This window comes from Zootermopsis nevadensis, unplaced genomic scaffold (assembly GCF_977971745.1).
Source record: "Zootermopsis nevadensis isolate Lab colony 2312 unplaced genomic scaffold, Znev_1.0 Znev_ptg000018l, whole genome shotgun sequence".
Taxonomy (NCBI): domain Eukaryota; kingdom Metazoa; phylum Arthropoda; class Insecta; order Blattodea; family Termopsidae; genus Zootermopsis; species Zootermopsis nevadensis.
Window position 1 is genome coordinate 6,326,559 of NW_028259150.1, and position 23,708 is coordinate 6,350,266.

Below are 23,708 nucleotides of genomic sequence, written 5' to 3' on the forward strand. Positions count from 1 at the left end.
ATATATATCAATTAGAACACCCTACGCTCCAGATGTAATGTAGTAATATGAAAAATGTTATACAGTGCCCAAAAACTGCACATGAAAGAGGTATATGGGTAAAATTTTAAGTATGGCATAGTTCCCCTGCCAAGGGAAGCACCAGAGAGGAAGCCGTTTAGTTTAGCCATTCTTAAAGATGATGTAGAAACACGCCCCTTCTGGGAATCGAACCCTCACAGTCCAGTTAATAGCCAGCGGATTACAAGGATACAACTATAGCAATTAAGCCAGCGAAGTTGGACTTTAATATTTTAATAGCTTTGAGAGTAGGTAAAGATGGCAGCACATATGTATAGTAATCATTAGGTTGGGTGTGCTTAAAAGTTAATCGAAAGTACCATGTCTACTATTACACTTCCTTGCTTATTTCTAGTCGTGTTTTAGAGAGGGTTTGGTGTGAGCGTGTGCTGAGAGGAGGTGCTGTGCCACATTTGATGCGTACGTTTAATTGTCTGTTAATTGTGTTACTTGGGCAATCCGTGATTTTACAATGTGCGTGAAACGAATCGTCCTTCGTTATGTCATTACCGTAAATTGCCGATATTAGCTGAAGAAATTCGAATCAGTGCATCAGATAAATGTATATCTGTATTTTAGTGTTTGGGAAGTAAGTAGTGTGAAGTCCTGAACATGGATACTCATTCATATGAAGAGTGGCTGCATTGAATGTTCATTATTCACATATTAGTGAAGGTATTGTTTCAAAGAACACTAGTTTGGTACCGATAATTAAATACATACGAGTTTGCATTGGGGCACGAAAATCCTCATAAATCAACACGTCAGAAAAATAAGAGGATACAACTAACAACTAGAAGGTATTGTATTTTTGCATTTGTTAAATGGGTGTAATTTAATATATATAGGTGTAATTTAATATATATATAATTTAATATATATATGTACTCCTCCCCAATATTGTCAGGGTGATTAAGTCGAGAAGAATGAGATGGGCGGGACATGTAGCGCGTATGGATGGGACAAGAGGCGTGCACCGGGTATTGGTTGGGAAGCCTGAGGGGAAGAGACCGCTGGGAGACCTAGACGTAGATGGGGGGATCTATTGGAGATAGGAGTTGAAGGAGACTGGATTTTGTTGGCCCAGGACAGGGTCCGGTGGAGCGCTTTGGTTAATTCGGTGATGAAGCTTTGGGTTCGGTAAGCCATCTAGTTAGTTATATATATATTTTTTTTGTGAAAGAAAAAAAAGTGAAATTGGTGCATGATGTCGAATTCTGCATACATGTGAACATGCACATATTTTTGTAAAATTGACCGAAGTTCCTGCTAGCTGACGCAGCTAAATACATTCCGTACGAAACGACAGTTTAGTTCCACGTGATAATAGTTCACGTGCTGCCCGGACAACTGTGCTGCAGCTGTGACGTTACAAATTCATTTCCACGCATGCGCATAACGCTCGTTTATGGCACGAATGTTATATACGCTATAGTACGCGAATCAGATGTGCTGGTATGTAGCCCGAAGAAGGTTACTGGTTGTATTGTGATTTTAATCATGGTAATTCAAAGGCCCAAGGAATTTAGCATAAAATTATGCTTCACATTTGAAAGGCTACTTCACAAAACGCCCGTGTTAGATAGATTTAATCAGATGAGAAATTTAATTAAACTAGACAAGGGGACTGCTACGCGTAGAATAAATGAGAAATTTTGATCAGAAAACCCCACGGGTTGAGACTGGGACATATAGGCCTGTGTAAGAGGATGGCAAAGATTGAGAAACTGAGAACGAAATTGTTGACTGAATTTGACTCACTGAGGGCTGGGTGCAATGTCGAATTTTGTGTGTGTAAACAGTGAAACCTTCAAAATTTATAAAATAAGGAAATTACTGGCCCAGATCAGGAAATATCAAGATCAAAGATTAGATGGGCAGGACATGTAGATGAGAAATGAATTGAAAATTTTGGCCGGGAAGTCAGAAGAGAAGAAACAACTTGGAAGACCTACGCATAAATGGAAGGATACTATTAAAATGGATCTTAGTGAAATCGGTTTGCAGGATGTGGATTGGCTTCATCTGGCGTATGATAGGAATGTGGTGGGCTGTTGTGAAAATGGTAATGAACCTCCATGTTTTATAAAGATGAAATTTCTTGACTATCTGTGCTTCTGAAGAAGGTTTCTGTTGCATATAATTATTATAAAATATGTGCATTTTAATATACATCCCATGGGTCCAAAAGTTAGAAAGACAGTATCATGTGGAATAAATCATAAAAATTACATTGACAGTTACAATTCAAAATACAAATATTTCACCAAAAGGTTATAAAGTGTAACATTACGAAAACGTGTAGGGAACGTGGAAACAAAGGACCGCGCACCGTAGAATTCGGCATAAGTGGAAGTGAGAGGAGGGCTTCACGCTCTGGCCGCTTTAAGTCCGTGGAAAGGTCCTTCTGTGCTCATTCGGCGGGAAACTTGGTGGACCCCAGAGTTCTAGACGTGATGAAGGAAAGAGAGGTCACTGCTCCTGCCGTGAATCAAATCCTGATCGTTCGGAACTTTAAAATGGCCAAGAATGCGTTTTGAAAATGCGAGTACTCCAAGTTTCCGTCTTGACTCGTCTTCAAATCATTCAGTTATAGTTCAGTGTTTCCTAGTCCATTCGTGGTTATTTCAGGTAGCCCAAACGAAATGCCAGCTCACGTGAATTCCTAAGAGACACGTGACACGTGTTGCATTCCGCCTTTCACGACCTTGTGAAAGTCGATCTAGTCTTTTATACCAATATTTCTGTTCTGCTTCAGTTTTACAAAGTTTAAGAGAAAATACGAATTCACCATTTGTACATGCTATTCGAACAACATTTATTAATGGGGTATAGCTCAACCTTTACAACTGATTAGAACACAGCTTTCGATGAAATGAATATTTGGGCAAGGGCTAAGCAAACAAACCACATATATGCATGATGTAAGAGTAATTAGAATCCTTTCACTCTGAAACCAAGGTCGGGCACTAATAATAACTATGCCCATACATATAAATAATGTTACGGACTCTCGAATGGGTAAAAATATAAATTGTATTTGTTTGAAACAACAGACAAACATGCTGACAGTATTGTTACTCTTTGTACTGAAGTACATTAACTATTTTAAAATTGGGAAATACAAATTACATAATAAATTTTAATAAATGCTGCTGATAATGGTAGCTATAATAGCAGGCCTCTTCATAGTATAGTATTTTGACTATCATTTGAAAATTCATACCGGTTCTTAATATATTTCAACACTAATGATGAAAGGTATATATGATAAAACAGAGATGAATACCACATTTTAGAAAGAAAATCCATGAGCTTTGATGTTAAATCTTAAGCTATCAATCCTGTTTGTACTTAAAGCCAGTGATGACTTGTTTACAGGAAGTACGTGGTTTGAATCTTGGCCAGCTCCCCATAGCCATGTCTATCCTGTCTAAGGTATGATGTTGAAGAGTAGAGTAGAGTAGAGTAGAGTTTATTTACATTCCATAGATCCTTCTTAGGACTCAACCAAAGGATGTAGAACATGTCATTTCATACAATATACATACACTTCAGAACTTTCAACACAAGTACAAGAACGTATTTCACATATCAATGTACATAAATTTCAGATTCTGCAATACAAGTATGAAAAATAATTTTACAAATTAATATACATAAACTTCAGAATTTTAAATATAAATACAAAACTTGCTTTACATATACGTAGATTATGGATATAAAGCTTAAACATTTTCAGCAGAGATGAAATCATCTACAGAATAGAAGGAGTGAGTAAAGAGGTAATCTTTCAATGCAGGCTTGAATACCTTTATATCATAATTTAGACTTTTAATTGCTGGTGGAAGATTATTAAACAGCTTGATACCTGTATAGTACACTCCTTTCTGATATTTAGTAAAGTTAGCATTTGGCACATAGAGATCACGTTTACATCTTGTATTTAAATTATGTACATCTGTATTTATTTTAAATTTACCCATGTTTTCCACCACAAATGATAGCAAGCAGAGTATAAATTCACTTGCAAGTGGAAGTATATTAAATTTACGAAATAATTTTCTACAAGATATCCTGCTTTTGACACCGGCCATTATTCTAATTATTTTCTTTTGCATGTAAAAAACTTTATTACTGTCTGTTGAATTTCCCCAAAAGATTAATCCATATGACACTACAGAGTGAAAGTAAGCAAAGTAAACTAGCTTTAAAGTGTCTATTGTCATGAGTGAAACTCAGATATACCAGTTAATATAATGAAAAAGGTAAAGATGTGCTTGAACAGAAGGATCATGTTTATAGGGGAATGTAGTTATAGAATAACCATAGCCAGTTCGGACTTCGTGTTGAAGTCAGAAACATTGCCCTTGCTAAAACTGAATCCCTGGACATCTAGCTGATAGCTAGTCACTTTACTAACTCATCTGCCCCAGTAATACAAATAAACCTTTTTTAATTTGTCTGTATTCTCTTAACTGCTTGCATGCCATAAAGTAACATTTTGTAGAAAGTTTGGCAACATGTCAGTGTTACAGTTGTTTTAATTCAGTCACATTTCTTAGCATAAAACAGTGAATAAAACTCAGCATGTGGCTGTTTCCGTGTAAAATATTTCTTGTATTAAAAGAGTTGAATGCACTGGCTCAGCTCTGTAAAAGCTTATGGTCTGCCATGGTGTAATGATTGCAAAGTAACGTATTGTCATCAGTTGTTAGCTTTATTGAACCTAACTGGAGTTTCTTATACAGGAGTCACAATACTGTGAACTAGGATGGAGCAATTTACCTTCAGAACCTTTGCTACAAGTCTTCAGCCACCTGCCAGTTCAAGATCTCGGCACAGTTGCTCAGGTCTGCCAACACTGGAACCACATCTCACAATTCTCACAGCTCTGGCAGAGAGTAGAATTCAATCTAAGTCAAGCATCCAAGTGAGTTTGAAGAAGTTCTGGGAGGAACTTATGAAATCTACTTTTCAGTCAGTACTTTCACCATAACTTTGGCATAGTTTTACCACTTCTGCTTCATACTCAGGAAGCTCTGTGTTTTATCCAGGGTAGTGGAAAACTTTTCGGGGGTGTTCTTGGTTTTCCTCAGCCCCACCAGGTAAATCAGAGAACATATTACTATTCTGGGAATCTCTGGTTTAGAAATGTTATTTAATGATTATAAGGGTAAGACTACTTCAAGATGTGTGAGTAATGTGACCTTCCATTGTGCCTATGAGTTAGATTTAGTGTTAGGAAACAAGAGTAGAAACAATGTACTCTAATGGAGTACACATATTTTCCAAGTGTGTTCTTTGCTAGTTTGTGTACCTCACTGACTTCGATGTTCATTTATTGCAGATTCATATCTATAGGTGTAAGCTAACAAAGTACAGATATGTTTTGTTGTTGTTTGTGTAATGATTTTTGTTCATATTCATGTTTATATTTATGGACTGCATCACTGCTTATGAGCAGTCCAACTAGCCATGTGTTACACTAGCATGCCTATATAGTACGTACAATGTTAATGCTAGAGTTCAAGTCCAGCCAGCAGCTCCGTATATAGTATAGTGATTTAAATTTCCTCTTCCCATACAATAAAGGTTAAAATGTGTAACATTTTTGCATGACTACAGATATCACAGCACAGAGTGAGAAATTATATTTTTTTGCATTTTGTTAAGTATTTATCATTCAAAATGTGTCAGATTTAAGTTGTACATTTTAAAGAGGTATAGATTTTATGTCAGGTAAAAATTGTTACATGCTGAGCCAGTTTTATGAAATAATTAAATTCAGTTTTATCACCAAGTTAAATTGGGATATTTTATCAGTGCAAACTATTTTGACCCTTTGATGATACAATACATTTAAAGGGAACCTTACTGTGCAGGCTGGTGCCTTTTAAATATTTATACCTCATAAATTCAGTCATACTGATGTCTGCAGTTTATGACAGGCAAGAGTTTGGCTTGCTGAGACCAACATAAATGGGTTAAATTCACTCAGCAGCTCTTAGTATAGATTCCTAATACCAAATTTCATTGAAATCTGTTAAGTAGTTTTAGAGATGAAACATGACCAAACATGTGGTTGACTACGGCTTCCCTTATATGTTACCATTTCACATCTTTTGTGCAACAAATGCATGATAATAAGGTAATATTAAGAAATGTGTGTGGGGTACATTTATTGAGTAATAGAAAAAGCAGCAGGAGTAAGATCTTGCATTGTCTTCTGATTTTTATAGATCATACCTTCAACCAACTCCTGAAGGGTTGATAAACTACATCTTGCAACACCATGCAAAACATCTCAAGTTTGTTATATTCAAGATGGACAGCACAGTAGAATCTGCACAGATGGCCTGTTACATCTTATCTAGGGTAAGGACTTGTTTTGACGCTATGTAGTCTGAGCTACTTACATTGTTGCTAAACCACAATCAATCAAGAACTTACATGGTGTCAGATGAAAATGATTGTTTCTTAGGGTGTTTAGCAATTGCAGGTATTATATAGCATCAAGTGAGGTGGGAAGATTGATTGATTCGTGTTATTTAGTGATCCTGTTTGAACTGCATGGTATTATATAGTATCAGTGACATGGGAAGATGATTAGGAATGGTAAGTAGGTATGGTTAATTGATTGGGTCTTAGATTATTTAATCATATTTTAATTACAGATTTATTGTAAATAATAATTTTGAGGTCAGTGGCTCAGCTTGATGTGGCTTGGCTTCTATTGATCCCATTTGGCTTGTTACATAATCAATGTTCTTGTTATAGTTATTATTTATGATTTTTTAATTATTTATATTATGCATTTGTTTCAGTGAGTGATGACATAGCATACAAATTGTTATTGTTGAAAAATTCTCTGTGGGGGGGGGGGGGTGCACTGTTCATTCAAGGCACCATTTTTCTCAAGGCCTAGATTCAACTGGTCTAGTATAAGATCCAATGAAAACATTTTTCAAACACACTAATGAACCTTAAGGTTCAATAAAAGGGGAATTTCATGACCAGCTAAAAAAGTATGAGGTTTCCAAGAAAGACCTTGCACCATGGAGTTAGGAGTTCTTACAGTGTGTTGTCTCTTTAGTTGGTGAACTGTTCCCTCAAGACATTGGCACTCATCAGTTCAGCTAGACCTGTGTTCCTCGACATGGACCAGCAATCATTCATCTCAGCATTGACAGTTGTATTTGATCATTCACATACACTCAGTTCAGTGGCCATAGATAATACGCCTGTGGACGACATGTCTCTAGAGGTTCTTGCTTCATCCAACTCTCGAACACTAGAGCTACTTCGAATGAAGAGCTGTCCCAGAGTGTCACCAGAAGGTAAGCCTCTCTTCACCCCAGATAAAGTGGTACAGATGTCTCACCCTTATGGACATAGAAATGCAACTTTCCACATACTGAATGGAGGTGGATTTGTGTGTTACAGGTCCAACATTTTCTCAACATAATAACTTATTTGTTGCAAAGTTGCCAAAGAACTAAATCAGGAAAGCTTCAGAGTATGCTTTACTGATCCTAATATTGTCTAAATAATATTTAAGAATTCAGTCCTTACTGCAAAGAAAACGCAACACTATACCATTGCAGACATCAACTGGTTATGCTGTTTAAAGAAATAATTACCATTTACATTCAGAATCATATGAAACACATAAATACAGAATGCTATGTTACTAATTGTTAAAGCTGGTGGTACATATATTTATCACTCAGCTTTGAAGGATTAATTGAGGCTATAGTAACAGATCTTTCATGGTCTGTCTCATTCTATGATCACTTGCACATTCTTTCCAGGTTATCCCTCATAATTATTCTAACATTTAATACCATATATCATAAGCAAGTGAACTAAACTAAGAAACAAACAAGTAATTCATTGTTATGACATTTGAGTTCTGATTTCTTTCAACACATGCTTATACTTATATGATTCAGTTTTTGTCCATAGGGCATCACTTGGAAGAAATAAATTTTGGATTGATTAAACAAAGAGGGTTGTGATGGGCAAGACATATCATTCAGAGGGAAATGAAATATTCATCATGTATGAAATTTTCTATGTATGTTACAGGTATCCTGTCCCTTGCTGACCATTGTTGTCATTTGCGGGAACTAACCTTAAGCTACACATTGTTGAGTGATGACTTACTTCTTGCCCTGTCATCAGAAGAGCATGTGTGCCTTGAATATTTGCATATTGATGTATACACAGAAAAGGATATGCTGTTACAACAGATCTCACCACAATGCTGGAGTGCCCTTGTTGAACATTCACCAGACATGAACCTTGTCATGTACTTTTTTGTAATTCCTGATCAGTCATTTGATACACTTTTTATGTCGTACACTCCTGTCACACATATCTACTTTGGTGACCACGTTCCGAAGAGAGTGCTAGGTCGAATTGGTAGTCATTGTCCTAGACTAAAGGAATTGGTTGTAGGAGCAAATGGAAATTCTTTCATCAATGATGAACTTCTGAACATTGCAAACAACTGTCCAGAATTGTCATCTCTAGGATTAGGGGAATGTGAGGTGACATGTAGTGCATTTGTAAAGTTTGCTCACATCTGTGGCCCAAGACTTAAGGAACTTTATGTCACAGAGGAATGCCTTGTAGAGGACTCACAGTATGACTTAACAAAGGCATGCAAGCAAGTTTCAGAACTGATAGGAAGGGACTGGGCTCCAGAGTATATGCCAATTTGGTAAGGGAATTCTCCAAGATGTCATCATATGGTAAGAGAATTTAATTTGCAGTGCAGTGATGAATGTCTTTAATTTCACACTCTGTGTTGGAACTACTTGAATCTGAGTGAATGAAAACACTTTTTGATGACAGTTCAATTCAGGTTCTCATGGTGGCAAGTATGAAGATGACTATTTTCTGGGATGTTGCAGTGTGTAGTGTGGTAGAAATTTATTGATGTTTCAGAGGTGCTTAATGCCTCCATCACTAGGGTGGCTCGGTAAGACACTTTTAATTTGTGTACAGTATTATTAGAGTTCAGTCAGCCACATCATATTCATGAGAAGATTATCAAGATGACAACACTTGTGGTAAAGTGTTATAATATGACTGATTTTTTTCTTTGTTAGGGAATTAAACTTTAATCACAGTGGCATAATCAAGGAGAAGGCCTGCAGTTAATCACCTACCCCCTCCATCCCCAGTGGAGCAGCTGCCCAGAGCTCTCTACATCGTAACGAAACATGCAATACATCTTGTTCACATTGCTAGCTTTATATTTTTGTAATTAAAATAATAAGCATATTTGTTTAGATTGAACTAATTTTTTTGTAAAAGCCCCTCCCAGTACACAGTTACAGTTAATGTTACTGCATTAAGTATTAAACCCTATTGTATAATTTTATTAAGAGTTCTTCCATTAAAGATAATTTTGTTTTTATACATAAGAAATTTATGTGAAAAATGGTTTGTAGCTTATACTTTTCAGAGTTATGCTTCATACTAAAGTTCTTCCAGATAGACCTTGTCATTCTATAACACCTTACTTTAAACTTTTTTGAAAACATAATACTTTCCTGTAATCTCTGTGAAACAGTTGTATATTTTTCAGAAAATATATGATTTCATATTTATTTCACACCTTACTTTGCTTATACGAGGCGCGTCCTCAAAGTAAGTTTCCCTGGGGCCGTTTACAGAAACAAAACACAATTTCATGGAAATATTTATTGCAACAGATACAGCAAGTGTCCAGCTATTTTTCAACATATTCGCCACCGGAATTGAGACATTGGTCATACCGTGGGACCAACTTTTGAATACCTGTGTCGTAGAAGTCTGCCGCCTGGGATTGGAACCACTGTGTGACAACCATCTCCGCCTCTCTGTCATTCTCAAAACGCTGACGCTGACCAGACAGGAATTCCTTGAGGTGTAGGAAAAGATGGAAATCACTGGGAGCGAGGTCCGGGCTGTAGGGTGGGTGATTAAACACCTCCCAGCTGAACTCCTGCAGGAGACTTGCTGTCCGTCGAGCCGTGTGCGGCCTAGCGTTATCACTGACCGCACTTCACAGTCGGCGGGAGCTGGAATAAGAACCTCCATCTTCAACAGCTGCAACGATGCTACTGTGAGAACGCGGGAGGTGCCGTTAGTGCATGTGCCATGCTACGTCATTGCTCTATCACGTACGCACAGTCGCTTCGCGCAATATAAGGTTTGCTAGCTGTGGGACGAGTGGGAAACTTACTTTGAGGACGCGCCTCGTATTTGGTATCCTCCTCTCCAAATTTTATAAAAATACTTCATTGCTAACCACCTTTTCTTCAGTGACCTGTATAATGATGTTGAAATTTCCAGAATGAATGATGAAGAGACCACAAAGAAATTAATGCTAGGAAAACCTGATGGTACAAGAAGACATGGAAAATCCAAGTTGTGATGGATTGATGGACTTGAAAAAGATTTCCACAACATCAGTATTAAAACTGGAAAAACATCGCCCCTGGCCATTCCCGATGGAGGCATTGTCTTCAGCAGGCCAAAACCCAACCTGGATTGTAGCGCCCATGATGATGATGACAATGATCCCTTTGTATTCTTGGATTTGTTGGGGAATATGGTCAGGTAGGAGAAGCAAAGACAAAACTTTTCACTCCATCCATGATATTACTTCACACTGTTACTAATGAATGCTAAAATTGCTGTCACGGCACTGGCTTGTGCGCACAGCTGTATTGCCCATTGTCTATTTTCTGTTATACATTTTGTATATACAACAAAGATGACAATCTTCTGGGAAGCTGTGCCATGTAGCCTGGGATAAGTTTACCAATGTTTCAGAGGCTACATGGAATAGCATTCCAGAAGACAGTCATCTTCATACTTGCCAATGTGAAAATCTCTCCTATTATACACAATCAAATGGCAAAAACACAAATCAGTATTCAAGGGGTCTCACAGGTAGGATCCTGAATGCTGCTGCAAATATCAATAATAAAAGCAATGAAAAAGGCAAGTGGAATTACCGAGTATAATGTACATCAAATATACCTCAGACAACAGGCTAGCCAAATAACTGTGGTGTAATGAATTAACCACCATCTCATCTCTTGCTCTACAACCCAGTGTGTTTCTTGGCCACCTCATTTGGAGGTTACTTATCTGTTTACACATTTGGTAGGATTCCTTGGATGAGTGTAGCCTGTTGCAAGGCCTTTACCTCTACACAGGACAGCATAATACAGAAAGACGTGGACAAACATCCATGCCTTGAGTGGGATTCGAACCCACAGTCCCAGTCTCCAAGCGCACAAGGTCCATACCTGACTGCATGGCCACTGTGACCAGCATTAACCACCACAATCCTTTATTATTTCTTCTTCCTTCTTTAATTACTATGTCAAGCCTATTTTCCAGAACCTCTTATTTGTTTGTATGCCTTAATCCACAGTACTGTTGTATCTTCATGTTCACATACTGAGTAGTGTGTAGAGTAGTAGTACAGTATATGTGTACAAAGTTTATCGTCTTATTATTTATTCATCCTTTGTCAGAATGGGACATCCTGATGTTAGGTGGTCAATAGTTTCTTTGTATTCTTTATGTAGTCAACATCTACTTTCATTTTCTGTCAAATGTTTTTCTTAAGGTAGTTTGTGCTGACTGCCTGATCCTGAGCTGCCACAATTGTACTTTCTGTTTCTCCCTTAATGTCTCCATGCTTCAGCCACTGGCATAGCTGTTCCTTATCCACCACATTTTCATCCAAGTTACATGGAACTGTTCATGCATCCTTTTTTCTTTTCTATTCTCAACTAGTATATTTTCTATTTGCTTTGTTCATTTTGAAATGATTTCTTAAATTTGTTAGCTCTTTGTGGCAATGTTGAATTTGTGTTATGTAGGTTGTGTCCTTATAATTTGTATCGGTGGATCTTCTTCATTTTCTACATATTACATCAATTTAATAATTTCTGCTATGTAGGCTCCTTCCACCTACATCAGTCCTCTTTTCTTGGAGCACATAAGTGAAGAATGTCTGCATTTGGTTGAGCTGTGGATGGTAGCATTTTTATTGTCTTTCTGTCCAGTTTTTATATTTCTTGATGCCAGTTAATAATTCCAAAATCCTATCTTAGTGCTGGTACTGCAATTGATCCAATTGCTAGCATTTTAAAGTGAATAGTTAATCTTATAAAATTAATACAAACACAATTATGCATGTAATTTAATCTATGTAAACAACATTACATGAAATGGAAAAAATGGAAAATAATTATCCTCAGAACATTTTATAAAATTTCAACAATATTAGTGCCTGAAGCTTTCTGAAGTTGCAGGACAAACTGCTGTATCTTCAGCTGTGGAGCTTATTTTCAGATTTTTATATACAAACCAAACAGTATAAGGCCATAATGGGTTTAACTTTCCATCACAATTGAGATCTTCCTTGTTTTCCCCTTAAGAACTAAACTATTTACATAATATGCCACAAACTTATACAATGAAATTGTATATTGTGGTCTTGTGGTTTGTGTCATCATGTAGTCTTAAACCACGTGCAAGGTTACACCAACACAATTCAGAAGACAGTCCACATTTTCGTTGCCATGAAAATTTCAGATCTCATTTATATGATGAAACTACATTACAGTAAAACCTCACTTATTTGGACCATTGTACTGTAGTGACCCAGAAGAGGCAATTATCCAGATTAATGAAGTGATATAAATGATGATAATTGTAATAATGCATACTGTTTAAATACAGTACTTAGTCAATTTGAGTCACCTTCCATGATTTTGGAGCATATTTCAGAAGATATTATGGTTATATCTGACATACATACAAAACTTGTGCTTCCAAACTTGATGTCAGAACCAGCTCCAACGTTTCTTTCAATTCACTGTCCCCTGCCACTACATCCTTCTAGTCTTTGTGAAGGGTCAAATTTAACTGGAACCCTACATTATGAACTTCATTGGCCTCGTAACTGAACAAATTGTTTCATAAGGACAGCATGAAAAAAAATACTCCTGTTTTAACTTGCTATGATTTTTGAGAAGGATCCAGCTTAGCAAGGTTTTACTGCATATGTAAATTTGCTCATCTATGTAATTCTAACAGGGCTACAGAATAAAACTGCAATAACAAATGTATACAAACAAATAATCTACAGTCATGAAAGTATATGTACAAATATATATTTTACACAGGCCCTTAAACTATACAAATAATATGCCAATATCTGTACTCGATAAAAATGTTAAAATTGTAAACAGCCATACTAAGTATCACAAAAACCATCTGACCTCATCCTCATTTATTTAGTAAAGAGGTGGTGGCAATTTCATTCATACCTCAGTCTGGCATGTCAATTGATATTACAGGTACTACAGGTTTCAGCAATTCAGTCTTTTTAAACTTCTTTTCTGGTTTTACATCTAATGATAGAGGATCGACCATGCCCTCAGGAGTACTGTGTCCCCTTCGAATTCCCTCTTCACCCTGAAGACTGTAAGCTATATTAGCATATTCTTGGAGAAATGGACAAAGACTTAGCAGGAAATGGCAAAAATCTTTGCGGATGCCAAACCACCCTGGGAAGAAAATATATGACATTAGAATAAAGTTCTAAAAATTCAGTAATTACATACTGCAATGTCAGTATAATAAAAACCTCCTAGCAACTACTTGATTCTGCAGCAGTTCTTTTGTCAAAGATATTAAGCCAATAGGATGGTTGCTTTTGATCGTACACCACTGTGAAAATGGCTCATAAGCATAATTTCATTTCCATCAGTTATACCATGTAGTTACGATAAATAAAGGTTCATTATATAGAAGCCTCACTGCATCTATAAGAGATGCTTTTCATGTTCTGTAGTTTTAAAATTAATCAAGAAAGTAAGCATGTTTCAAATGTGTACCTAAAGCCTGGCTAGACAAACTTCTACCAGCTTGAATAAAATCATACCCATACACTCTTCATAACAAATGCCAAATACTTACACCTGTTCCCACCTTTAGCACTGAAAGACATAAGGATGAGAGTACAGTAAGTCAAAAACAATGGTGACACCACACCAATATAACTCAGAGAGATGTCATCATCCAATTTACTTGCTAGCAGCACCTAGAACAAAATTGTACAATATTTACTTTACAGATGTGGTTACACAGTTGCTACTTTTGAATCTGTTAAAATATAAAACTATAGTACATACCTGAAAAATGAGTATGGGCATGACAAGGAAAGTGTATCCAAGTGCACTGTTGAAGGAAGTGCGTCTCTGTTGTGGATCCACTTCAGGGGCTACTAGTAAAATCCCAGCAAAGATGACAGTGTACAGAACTCCCACCAAAGAGAGACACATAAGAATCCAAAGAGGCACAAATACTACCTCCCAATTCCAAGAGATAAATCCATCAAGTCTCAGGGCCAAGAAGATGAACTGAAGAATGTTCACTGAGCAGAATAACTCCAACTTTGGAGGAAAAAACCAAAGAAAGTAAGTTCATCATACAAGTTTTAACCTTCTGTAGTCCATTATATATAATGAAATAATATGTCAAGTAGTATTTTAGATTGAATCACAAAGTAATAAAACTAAACTTAAATACCTCTAACTAGCACAGTTTCTTCCTTTTACTTTTTATACTTCTGTCCTGCCCCACTTTGAATTATATACATATACCTCATCTCACTGGCAATCTTAAAAATGGTTCAGTTAAGTATGAATGTGTAATAATAACATAATATCTGGCCCTCATCTGAAGAACAAGCCTAATAATTATATCTGAATGTTGCAAAATATGGGAAGGTGATATCTGTCAATAATTATGGCACTACAATATATTTCACACAATAAAAGGAATATGTGGACTGATACAGCCACTGACACCAACCACAAAATTAAACATTACTAACTGCAAATTCCAATTTGATCACTAAAATTAACATATAAGATTATATGTACTATAATACATACCTCAAAAGATCGATCATGTTTTACTGCCCAAATACAAACCGCAATTGATACTATTGAAATAAATATCAAGGGAATAAATACGAGGATCCAAAGATGTCTACCAGATTCCAATTTGTCACAAACTAATAGCTCAAACATTAGCAGAATAAGGTGTAGTGCTAAACTTATGAGCATTGCTTTGTAATGAACATATGCTTCACCTTCAAGCCTGTAACAGTAGCACAAAGTAATGAATAACAAGTATTTGTATATTAACTTCAAATATACACAAAACTGTATGAAATATATACCAACCTAAAATGTGGGTATCTCCACCATACATAACTTCCAACTGTAGCACCAGCAATAACCATAAACTTCCAAAACCAAATAGGTATAAAAACGGTCCAGTAACTCCAATGGACAGTGCCATCAAGACGAAGTGCAAACAAAGCAGTAAAAATCATCAGACAGACATGTACTATGAACTTGCTGAAACAAATGTCATGAAAATAAGCTCAGTTACCCCACTACACACCATAACTCAATTACATTTAGATTGCAACATAAATTAGCTTATAAGATTATATACTACTGCATTTACTTTGTAGTAATACTCCTTGTAAACATATTATATGAAGTAGGTTTGGGAAGTATATTCTAAGTTTATACGAGAGCGGTTTAGAGCAAGCTTTTGACAAAGGGAAATTTTTACTGCTTGGAATTCACCTTGGATTAAAATCCTGAAATAAAGACTGCAAGTTCATCGTAACGGTTCTTGGTTCCCAGCGACGAACCTTCGATATTATTCAGAAAATCACTGCATCATAGCTGTAATCTAAGTAAATAATTCTAAAAGAACATAAACACACTAGTCTTTTTATTTTAATTATTTTGTTTCATCAGCTGGTTCATGCTGGTGTAATATAAGGTCGATAACTATCGATGTATTCTTCTTTAGTTAGGAGAAAGTACCCAAATATCTTCACATGATGGCGAGTTTAATTTATTCTGGATAGTTATAAATCTTCTCAGTTAAAATTAATGTTACTTTTTTAATACCAACGGACAACCATATTTTTATTTACTTCATGAGCATCAATCGATTTATCACATCGATGTATTGTATAGAATTTGTTTTTCCGGTTTATGCTTTCCTGTATAGATTGGTATTTTCTGTGCTAGCCGCTTGTTATTTATACATCTGTGATCTCTACGTTGAAGTTAATGTGTGGTCATGGCAGTCGGTAAAAATAAGGGATTATCGAAGGGTGGAAAGAAGGGAGTGAAAAAGAAGATGTGAGTAAAATAATATCACGCACTTTTTTATATCTTTATCTAGCTGTATCTGTGATTAAATCAGTTGTATTATGGAACAGATGTGCCAGATAAACATTGATTCTATACGTAGGATCTCACCCGCGTATTAGCCATAGTAACACGTTGCTTCAGACTGTATTTGTATATTTTAGAGTTACAATGAAAACATTTCCAAGTTCGTTCAATAGTTTACCCTGTAATATTTTTGGGTTTGAGAGTGTGGCGATTGTAATTGTTATATCATAACCTTAGTAACAGATCATGTGTATTGTAATTGATATAACGTTAATAACAGACAATGTATGTTCGTCGTGCTGTTTATGAATTCTCATGAAAATTTAAACAATTTTTAGCGTTGATCCATTCACAAGAAAAGATTGGTACGATGTGAAGGCACCGTCAATGTTTGCCACTCGGCAGATTGGCAAAACTCTAGTGAATCGTACACAAGGAACAAGTAAGTTTTATTTTTTCCTCTAACGTTCAGTTACCGTGGCAGAATTGCTGTTCTAGAACGAATTGAGAGAGTTCGGTAAGACTTGATATATCTACTGTGTAATTGTGGGTTGCTGTAAGTACAAATGGTATGTACAGAAAATGTAATCTAGGTCACCAATTGTCAAAGGGCTCCAGGAATTTAACATGAATTCACAAACCACTTTAACAGAATCATTTGCTTAGTCTTGCAGTGATTCATACATACATTTTTATACTCATTGTCATATTATTTTGTATGGTGAGTGGGTAGGCACATTTTTAGAGGTCTACGGGTTCATGCTAAAGATGTTCTGTGTGTTGTAAAGTTGTTTGGTTCATACAGAGATTGCATCCGAGGGCCTGAAATACAGAGTGTTTGAAGTGTCTTTGGCTGACCTGCAAAATGATAATGATGCTGAACGTTCGTTCCGTAAGTTCCGTCTGATTGCTGAAGATGTGCAGGGCAGGAATGTGCTCACAAATTTCCATGGTATGGATCTGACCACAGATAAACTTCGATCAATGGTTAAAAAATGGCAGGTGAGTCCAGGTTGCTTAGAATGTTTAAATGATATTTTGTACACTGTAACTGGAATGTATTTTGCTCCAAGAATGAGGTAGTAAAGATGGATGTTGCCGAGATGGTACTGTTATAGAAGTTTGGAAACATGCTCTACAGGTTTGCCTTTTCTTCTATCCTCAAGATCGAATCTACACTATTCATAGCATTTTAATACATTAATAAATAAAACTATTTCCAAACATTTTTACTTTACCACTAACCCAGCTTTAATACCAGTGTTGATGGGCGAAGTGTGGTATTGTGATGGGGTTCAACTATACATTGTTTTCATACATCTCTTTTCCAGACATTGATTGAGGCTAACGTGGATGTGAAAACTACTGATGGCTACTTACTGAGAGTGTTCTGCATTGGTTTCACCAACAAGGACCAAATGTCACAAAGAAAGACTTGCTATGCTCAGCATACACAGGTATGGTAGGAAAAGTGCAATGAATATGAGTTGATAAATTATGAACTTGTTGCAGAATTTTGTAGCTTACTGTTCTCTTTAATATAAGTATGTTTGGGAAGTGTCAGAAAATATACTCAGTCTGATGATTTAATTCTTAGTGTACTGCATGTTCAGTTATCGATAATAGAGCCTTTGTGCATCATCATGTAAGTTCTTAAACTTTGTCAAACACAGAACTGTTATGCCAAGTGTAGTATGTGTCGTGTCATCTTTTTAAGGTGCTTTTGACAGTAGGTTTGAGAAAAACCTGTTATGCGGTTTGTGGCATACTGGTATGTGCGGGCTTTCCAGTGTCCTTTTAAAATATCCTTTTACATATTCCAAATTTGTTCTTAAAATTGAGCACCATTACTTTCAATCCACAAAACATTGAGATTAACCAGTTCCATTGTTAATACTAAAGTGGTTATTGTAACAATAAATCACTGTTTAACTTAATGGGTTCTTTGTCTGAAATACAGATTTATTATTCTTATAAATAATTATTTTCTTGATGATAGTTATTTACAGCTATGAATCTCAAAACTTGCACATTCAGTCTCCTGCCTAGATTCCACAGTGCTATTAAATGTTCTCTTCATGAGGTCTGAATGTCATGTATCAAATTTTGAACTGCTGCGTTGCTCCTTTTTGTTCACCTTGGTTGCTTATCGACTGCATTCCTATCCAACAAACTCACTTTTTATGTAAGTGTCTCGTCATCCATCATGATTTGCGTGGAAGGTTGTTGCTTCTGTGTTTTTGTGTCACAGCCATAGGGTTCTGAAAACAGCTGGCTGACAATTCACAGCAAGCCAAAAGTCTGGTGGACGTAACTTGAATGTTTGTCGTGTTATTGTAACAAACTGTTCATACTAGTTCATGAAATTACAAATAAAACATTTAATATGAAATGGTTGCTCTCTCTCTGTTTCTCTTTGTACCATTTTCACTCCCATGTGGAGCATAGTGCCCTCCTTTTGGAGTTTTCTTTATCTATTTAGACATTTGGTAGGACTCCTTAGATGAGTGATCAGCCCATCGCAAGGCATCTGCCTGTACACAGGACAGCACATCATGGAAAGATGTGGACAAACATCCAAGCCTTGACTGCCTCGGACTACACGGCCAGTGTGACTGGCTAAATGGTTGATCAATTTAAGATATTTATTTGCAACCCTGATAAATGTTTCTTGATTGTGGTTTTGCAGAGTACAAAATTCAGGAGTGTTTAATTATGAATGCCTGATTGTGTAAATAAAGACTGCAAGTAAAATTGGTACATGTTCTTTGCATGGATAATAGGTACGAGCAATCCGAAAGAAGATGGTGGAAATCATCACTCGTGACATTACATCTAGTGACCTGAAGGAGGTTGTGAACAAGCTTCTTCCAGACTCCATTGCTAAAGATATTGAGAAGGCATGCCAAGGCATCTACCCTCTGCATGATGTCTATATCCGTAAGGTAAGTTGTATGAAAGTTATCATTTGTCTCCATATGCCACGACTGGTATTGAAAGAGTACAGCCTTCATCTTTTGCCCCACATAATGCAACAAAGTGTGGTTTCTAAATTTAGTTAATTGTTTCAACGTAATTTTAATTTAGCAGGTGTCAGGATACACAGAAATCTAATGGTGCAACATCGCTACAGGAGTTAATCTGGACCCATTGGTTGATCGTGTTTTTATGGTTATGTGTATACTTCTATGTTATCAAGTGCTCTGATGTCTCGTATATAATGGTTTGTTTTGTTTTCATGCTAGTGCCATATGTCTGCTGCCAAGAAACAGTCGCTAACAATGTGTTTGCTATGGTTTGTGAACACGGACATGGTGACAATTGACAGTAGTGTAAAAATTGTGTATGACTTTGTCTCTACATATATAAAAATTTATGAAAGAAAAGTTACATAATAACATTGCTTTGAACTTGAACTAGCCTAGGAAAAGAAAGACAGTAAGAATAACGTGGTTTAATTTCAGTGTCTTTGGATCATTAATATGATACATTGCAGCTCAGGTAATTAAATACATTGACTCATTCTGGTCCTTCATTGTTATGTTTGCTTGAGCACTTCTGTTCCTTTGGAAGTAAGGTTATTTTTCTTGTTTACATTTTGCATGTCATCACTCTGGTTTTTATTATATTTTTATTTACATGCCGTAAAAATTATGAGGTCTTCTGAATTTAATAAACTGCAGCTGAAGTTGCCATTGTCTTGCTTTTTGTGTGATGTGTATTTAGGCTTCACAAAGTAATATTCTTGTTTGTGTATCGATATGATTGTAGCTTGTTGAGCTCAGGACTGTCCCCACACTGTTTAAAAGTATCTTTTATTCTGAGTCATTTAGTACAATATTATATATACTCACCCTTGTTAATATGGGAGCCTACCTTTTCCAGGTCAAGGTGCTTAAGAAACCTCGATTTGAGTTATCAAAATTGCTGGAGCTACATGGTGATGGAAAAGGTGGAAGTGACGAGCCGGGTGCAAAGGTAGACCGTCCTGAGGGATATGAACCTCCGGTGCAGGAGTCTGTCTGAAGAGAAACTTGAGAGCAGGTGTTACAAATAAAAGACTGCACATTCATACTTGTGTTTTTTTCATGTGTTCCTCATCCTTTTTCCTCATTGTCAGTTTACTGCACATGTGATTTTGTGTTGTATGAGTGTATGCCTGTCATTGTTTTGCAGGATTTAATTGCTAATATCAGAATCGGTAGGCATGAATGAGAATTGTAATTTTGGAATCAAGGTTGTAGTTGAATGTCATTGTTTGCTGCTGGTTTTGAATAATTAATTACATTGAATTTGACAATTGCTTTTAATATAATTTTAAACTTAACATTGCAGCTTTTACAGAGTGGGTGGGAGACATGGTTTGAGGGAAGAACAAACATTTTGTGCCTGCTAATCTGAATGATTGTGATGAAAGGAAGTACTTGTCATGCAGAATGTATTGGCTGTGGCCAGCATTCTGTTTATTAGCTAGGTACTTGGCTTGTGGACTACGTTGGGTTGAAGGAAGATGAAATGTATTCAGTTTAGGATATTACATAATTAGGAACTTTGAGGTTAATGAACACCTAATGCTAGTAAGGTATGTGTTGGATATATAGATAGAATTGCATTCAGAATTTTGATTAGGAAAGTACCTTGAAAGTAAGCATGTGGGACAGTAGTAAGTACATGACACCATTTAAGTAGCTGTTTGGGAGGTGGTTGGAACTGTTGAGGCTATATGTAACTTGTCAGCTCTGGTTGTAATGATTAATGTTCAGGATCAAAGTAGTAAACATAGACCTAAAAAGGAGATGGAATTGTCAACCCTACCTTGTTCCCAAATGTAGACGTTACTAAACTTATTGCATCTTTACAAGCATGTTGGAGCTTGTATATCTTAAGGATTTTTTATTGTGTAAAAGTGTGATGGTTATTGTGCCCATTAACTTTGTTTGCAGAAAGTATATGACTCACTGGTACTACGTGTCAGTTGGTCTAGCAAATGCTTTGAAATTCTCCTTTACCTCAGTAAAGTGATTACCTATTACTGGGCAAATAGGATTTGTTTACAGATAGGTGCAGGCATTTATCTCTGCCACCACATCTGCTTATGCTCTGTTAGGCAAATCTCTAGTCGGGTGGCTGCATTTTACCTAGTAAAATAGCTTGTGCTAAGAACTGCGTACTGCATGTAAAAAATTGTCCATGAGCCCCGTGTCATGGAGGTAAATAATCTGTTTCTTGCAGGGAATTTCCCAGTCTTTTAAGTCCATACCAGACAGTGCCTTCTAATTTGTAGTGTTTTAAATTATCCCCGAAAAGTGGCTGCTCTGAAAATGGGACGACATTTTCGTGTTTACTGTATCGTTGCATGCGTATAACCTTTAAATGGCAGTTCTGTATTTTCACGAGAGGCGTAAGTCGGTACCCTTTCATGTAAGTAATTTTCTACAAGACTGCACTCGCAAAGGAACAATGTTATAACGTAGCAAGCATATGAGGGCAGTGATGTTCTTCAGGGTTTGGCGCCGTTCGGACTGCTCGGTAGACGCCAACGTTTTGGAAAAATGTAGATTGAGACGTGAGACTGCTTTCTCCGAAACGTTTGCACAGCGACCAGTCCACATGACGCCGAAACAGAACACTATCATTTTTGTCACAGCCGTGAAAACTTCAAATTTCGCTTGTGATGGTAAGTACGTTGCATATTTACATTGAACTAATTGTAATTTTCTCATTTGTTATATGCTCAAAGGTGTAATATGCCTTTTAAGATTTACAAAAACCAACCACAGCAACTGAGATAAAAATTATAGTAAATCCCCCCAAAAAAGAAACACTCATGAGTTTATGATGAAAGTAGTAAAATTCTAATAGCTTGTTAAGCATAATCACCCAATATCCCACATTTGTAATTACTACAATACACAGGAATTTTCCCAGACCATCCAAAAACTGCTTTAATGAGACCACTACAAGAAATGTGACAAGACTAGTATGACAGACTACTAGCCAGTGTCATTAATTGCTTTTTCCAAAGTACTTAAGTCATGCATACTAAGAACAATTTGGCTTCAAGAAAAGTGTATCCACTGAGGGTGTGGCTTTCTTACTAACAGACAGTTCACTAAAATCTGTTAACCAAAAAATGTATGTGGGAAAAACTTTCTGTGGCTTAGGTAAAGCTTTCGGCTGTAAATCATGAAATTTTGTTGAGTAAATTATATTTTTATGGCATTCAAGGAATAACTACATATCCTGTCTAACAGGAAGAAAACAAAAGTTTGAAGTAGAATCGCCCAAAAATTTATTCTCAAATTTGAGAATGTAAAATATGGAGTTTCCCAATTCTAAGGCCCTTATTTTTCATAATACATATAATGACCTTCATCCAACAATAAATACATTAACATGACCCATAACATTTCTGATGACACTAGTGTCATAATTTATATTAAAGATTTTGATGATTTCTATCCAACACCACAGTTCTGTCTCATGTGAATAAATAGTTTACTGCTAATAAGCTCACCCTGCATCTAGATAAAACAAATATAATAAGTTTTATAACAAATAATCCACCACAATATATTTTAAGTGTTGGTTATAATGGGAAGATTTAGTAAATAAATAATTCCTGACTTTGCAAGTTGATAACCACCAAAATTGAACCAATTGTATTGATAGATGATTCCTGATTTAGTGGAGCAGGTTATGCAGGTAGATCTGTGTCGCATGTAAGCAGCAGTCACACTAAAATCGATCTATTTTGTCTATTTTCACTCCATAATGAAGTATGGGATAATTTTTTATTATAATTAATCTAGTAGCAAAAAGTCATTCACTTTACAAAATAAAATTATGTCAAAACTAGAAATTGATGTAAAAGTCTATTCAAGAGGTTAGAGATATTAGCTCTTTCGTATGAATACATATTTATATTAATAAATGTTATTGTTAATAACCCAAGAACGTTTTCAAATAAATTCTGCTGTTCACAGTCTCAACACAAGGAATAAAAATCAGTTTCCTAGGCCAATTACATAACTCTCATGTTTGTATAAGAGTGTGTTATGCAGACATCAAAATTCGAAATTTAGTCTCATGAGTCTTCTAAATACACAGGCACAATTTAAAGCATCATTAAAAATATACTTATTTACACACTCGTTTTACGCTGTTGATGAATTTATAATGTTCACAAACAAATCATAATGTTCAGTAAGGTTTCTTGTCTTCATTTAATATAAATGGGAAGTGTAATTAATTTATTGTATATAATGGGTAATTATGTGAACACTTTGTTTATAATATGTGAAATTTTATTATAGTCTGAACTATATATATATAGTTCATACTATAAAT

General features: G+C 36.1%; 3 protein-coding genes across 8 annotated transcripts; 2 read left to right on the forward strand and 1 right to left on the reverse strand.

The window, feature by feature from the left end:
* The first annotated feature begins 380 nt into the window (after positions 1–380).
* LOC110832996 (F-box/LRR-repeat protein 3) lies at positions 381–9,683 on the forward strand. Of its 5 annotated transcripts, none has more exons than XM_022070525.2 (6): positions 381–860; positions 3,442–3,498; positions 4,812–4,993; positions 6,303–6,438; positions 7,157–7,400; positions 8,152–9,683. In XM_022070525.2, exons 2-6 carry the CDS (start codon positions 3,481–3,483, stop codon positions 8,790–8,792), a joined length of 1,221 nt encoding a protein of 406 aa, XP_021926217.1. In that variant the 5' UTR covers positions 381–860; positions 3,442–3,480; the 3' UTR covers positions 8,793–9,683. The 5 variants fall into 5 exon arrangements, with proteins under 5 accessions (XP_021926217.1, XP_021926218.1, XP_021926214.1 ...); XM_022070526.2 differs by having other exon boundaries at positions 385–480; XM_022070522.2 differs by lacking the exon at positions 381–860 and adding an exon at positions 1,484–2,125.
* A 2,583-nt stretch (positions 9,684–12,266) lies between these two features.
* Positions 12,267–16,058, reverse strand: LOC110832967 (transmembrane protein 185B). 2 transcript variants are annotated; one of them, XM_022070476.2, is made up of 6 exons: positions 15,753–16,058; positions 15,339–15,515; positions 15,045–15,252; positions 14,280–14,540; positions 14,065–14,188; positions 12,267–13,652 (listed from the first exon to the last, which is right to left on the reverse strand). In XM_022070476.2, the coding sequence occupies exons 1-6, from the start codon at positions 15,788–15,790 to the stop codon at positions 13,414–13,416; spliced, it is 1,047 nt and encodes a 348-aa protein (XP_021926168.1). In that variant the 5' UTR covers positions 15,791–16,058; the 3' UTR covers positions 12,267–13,413. The 2 variants fall into 2 exon arrangements, with proteins under 2 accessions (XP_021926168.1, XP_021926169.1); XM_022070477.2 differs by having other exon boundaries at positions 15,628–15,760.
* Positions 16,059–16,160: 102 nt separating this feature from the next.
* Positions 16,161–20,430, forward strand: RpS3A (ribosomal protein S3A). The gene is made up of 6 exons (XM_022070478.1): positions 16,161–16,322; positions 16,697–16,800; positions 17,164–17,360; positions 17,690–17,815; positions 19,142–19,303; positions 20,244–20,430. The coding sequence occupies exons 1-6, from the start codon at positions 16,261–16,263 to the stop codon at positions 20,382–20,384; spliced, it is 792 nt and encodes a 263-aa protein (XP_021926170.1). The 5' UTR covers positions 16,161–16,260; the 3' UTR covers positions 20,385–20,430.
* The last annotated feature ends 3,278 nt before the right edge of the window (positions 20,431–23,708 follow it).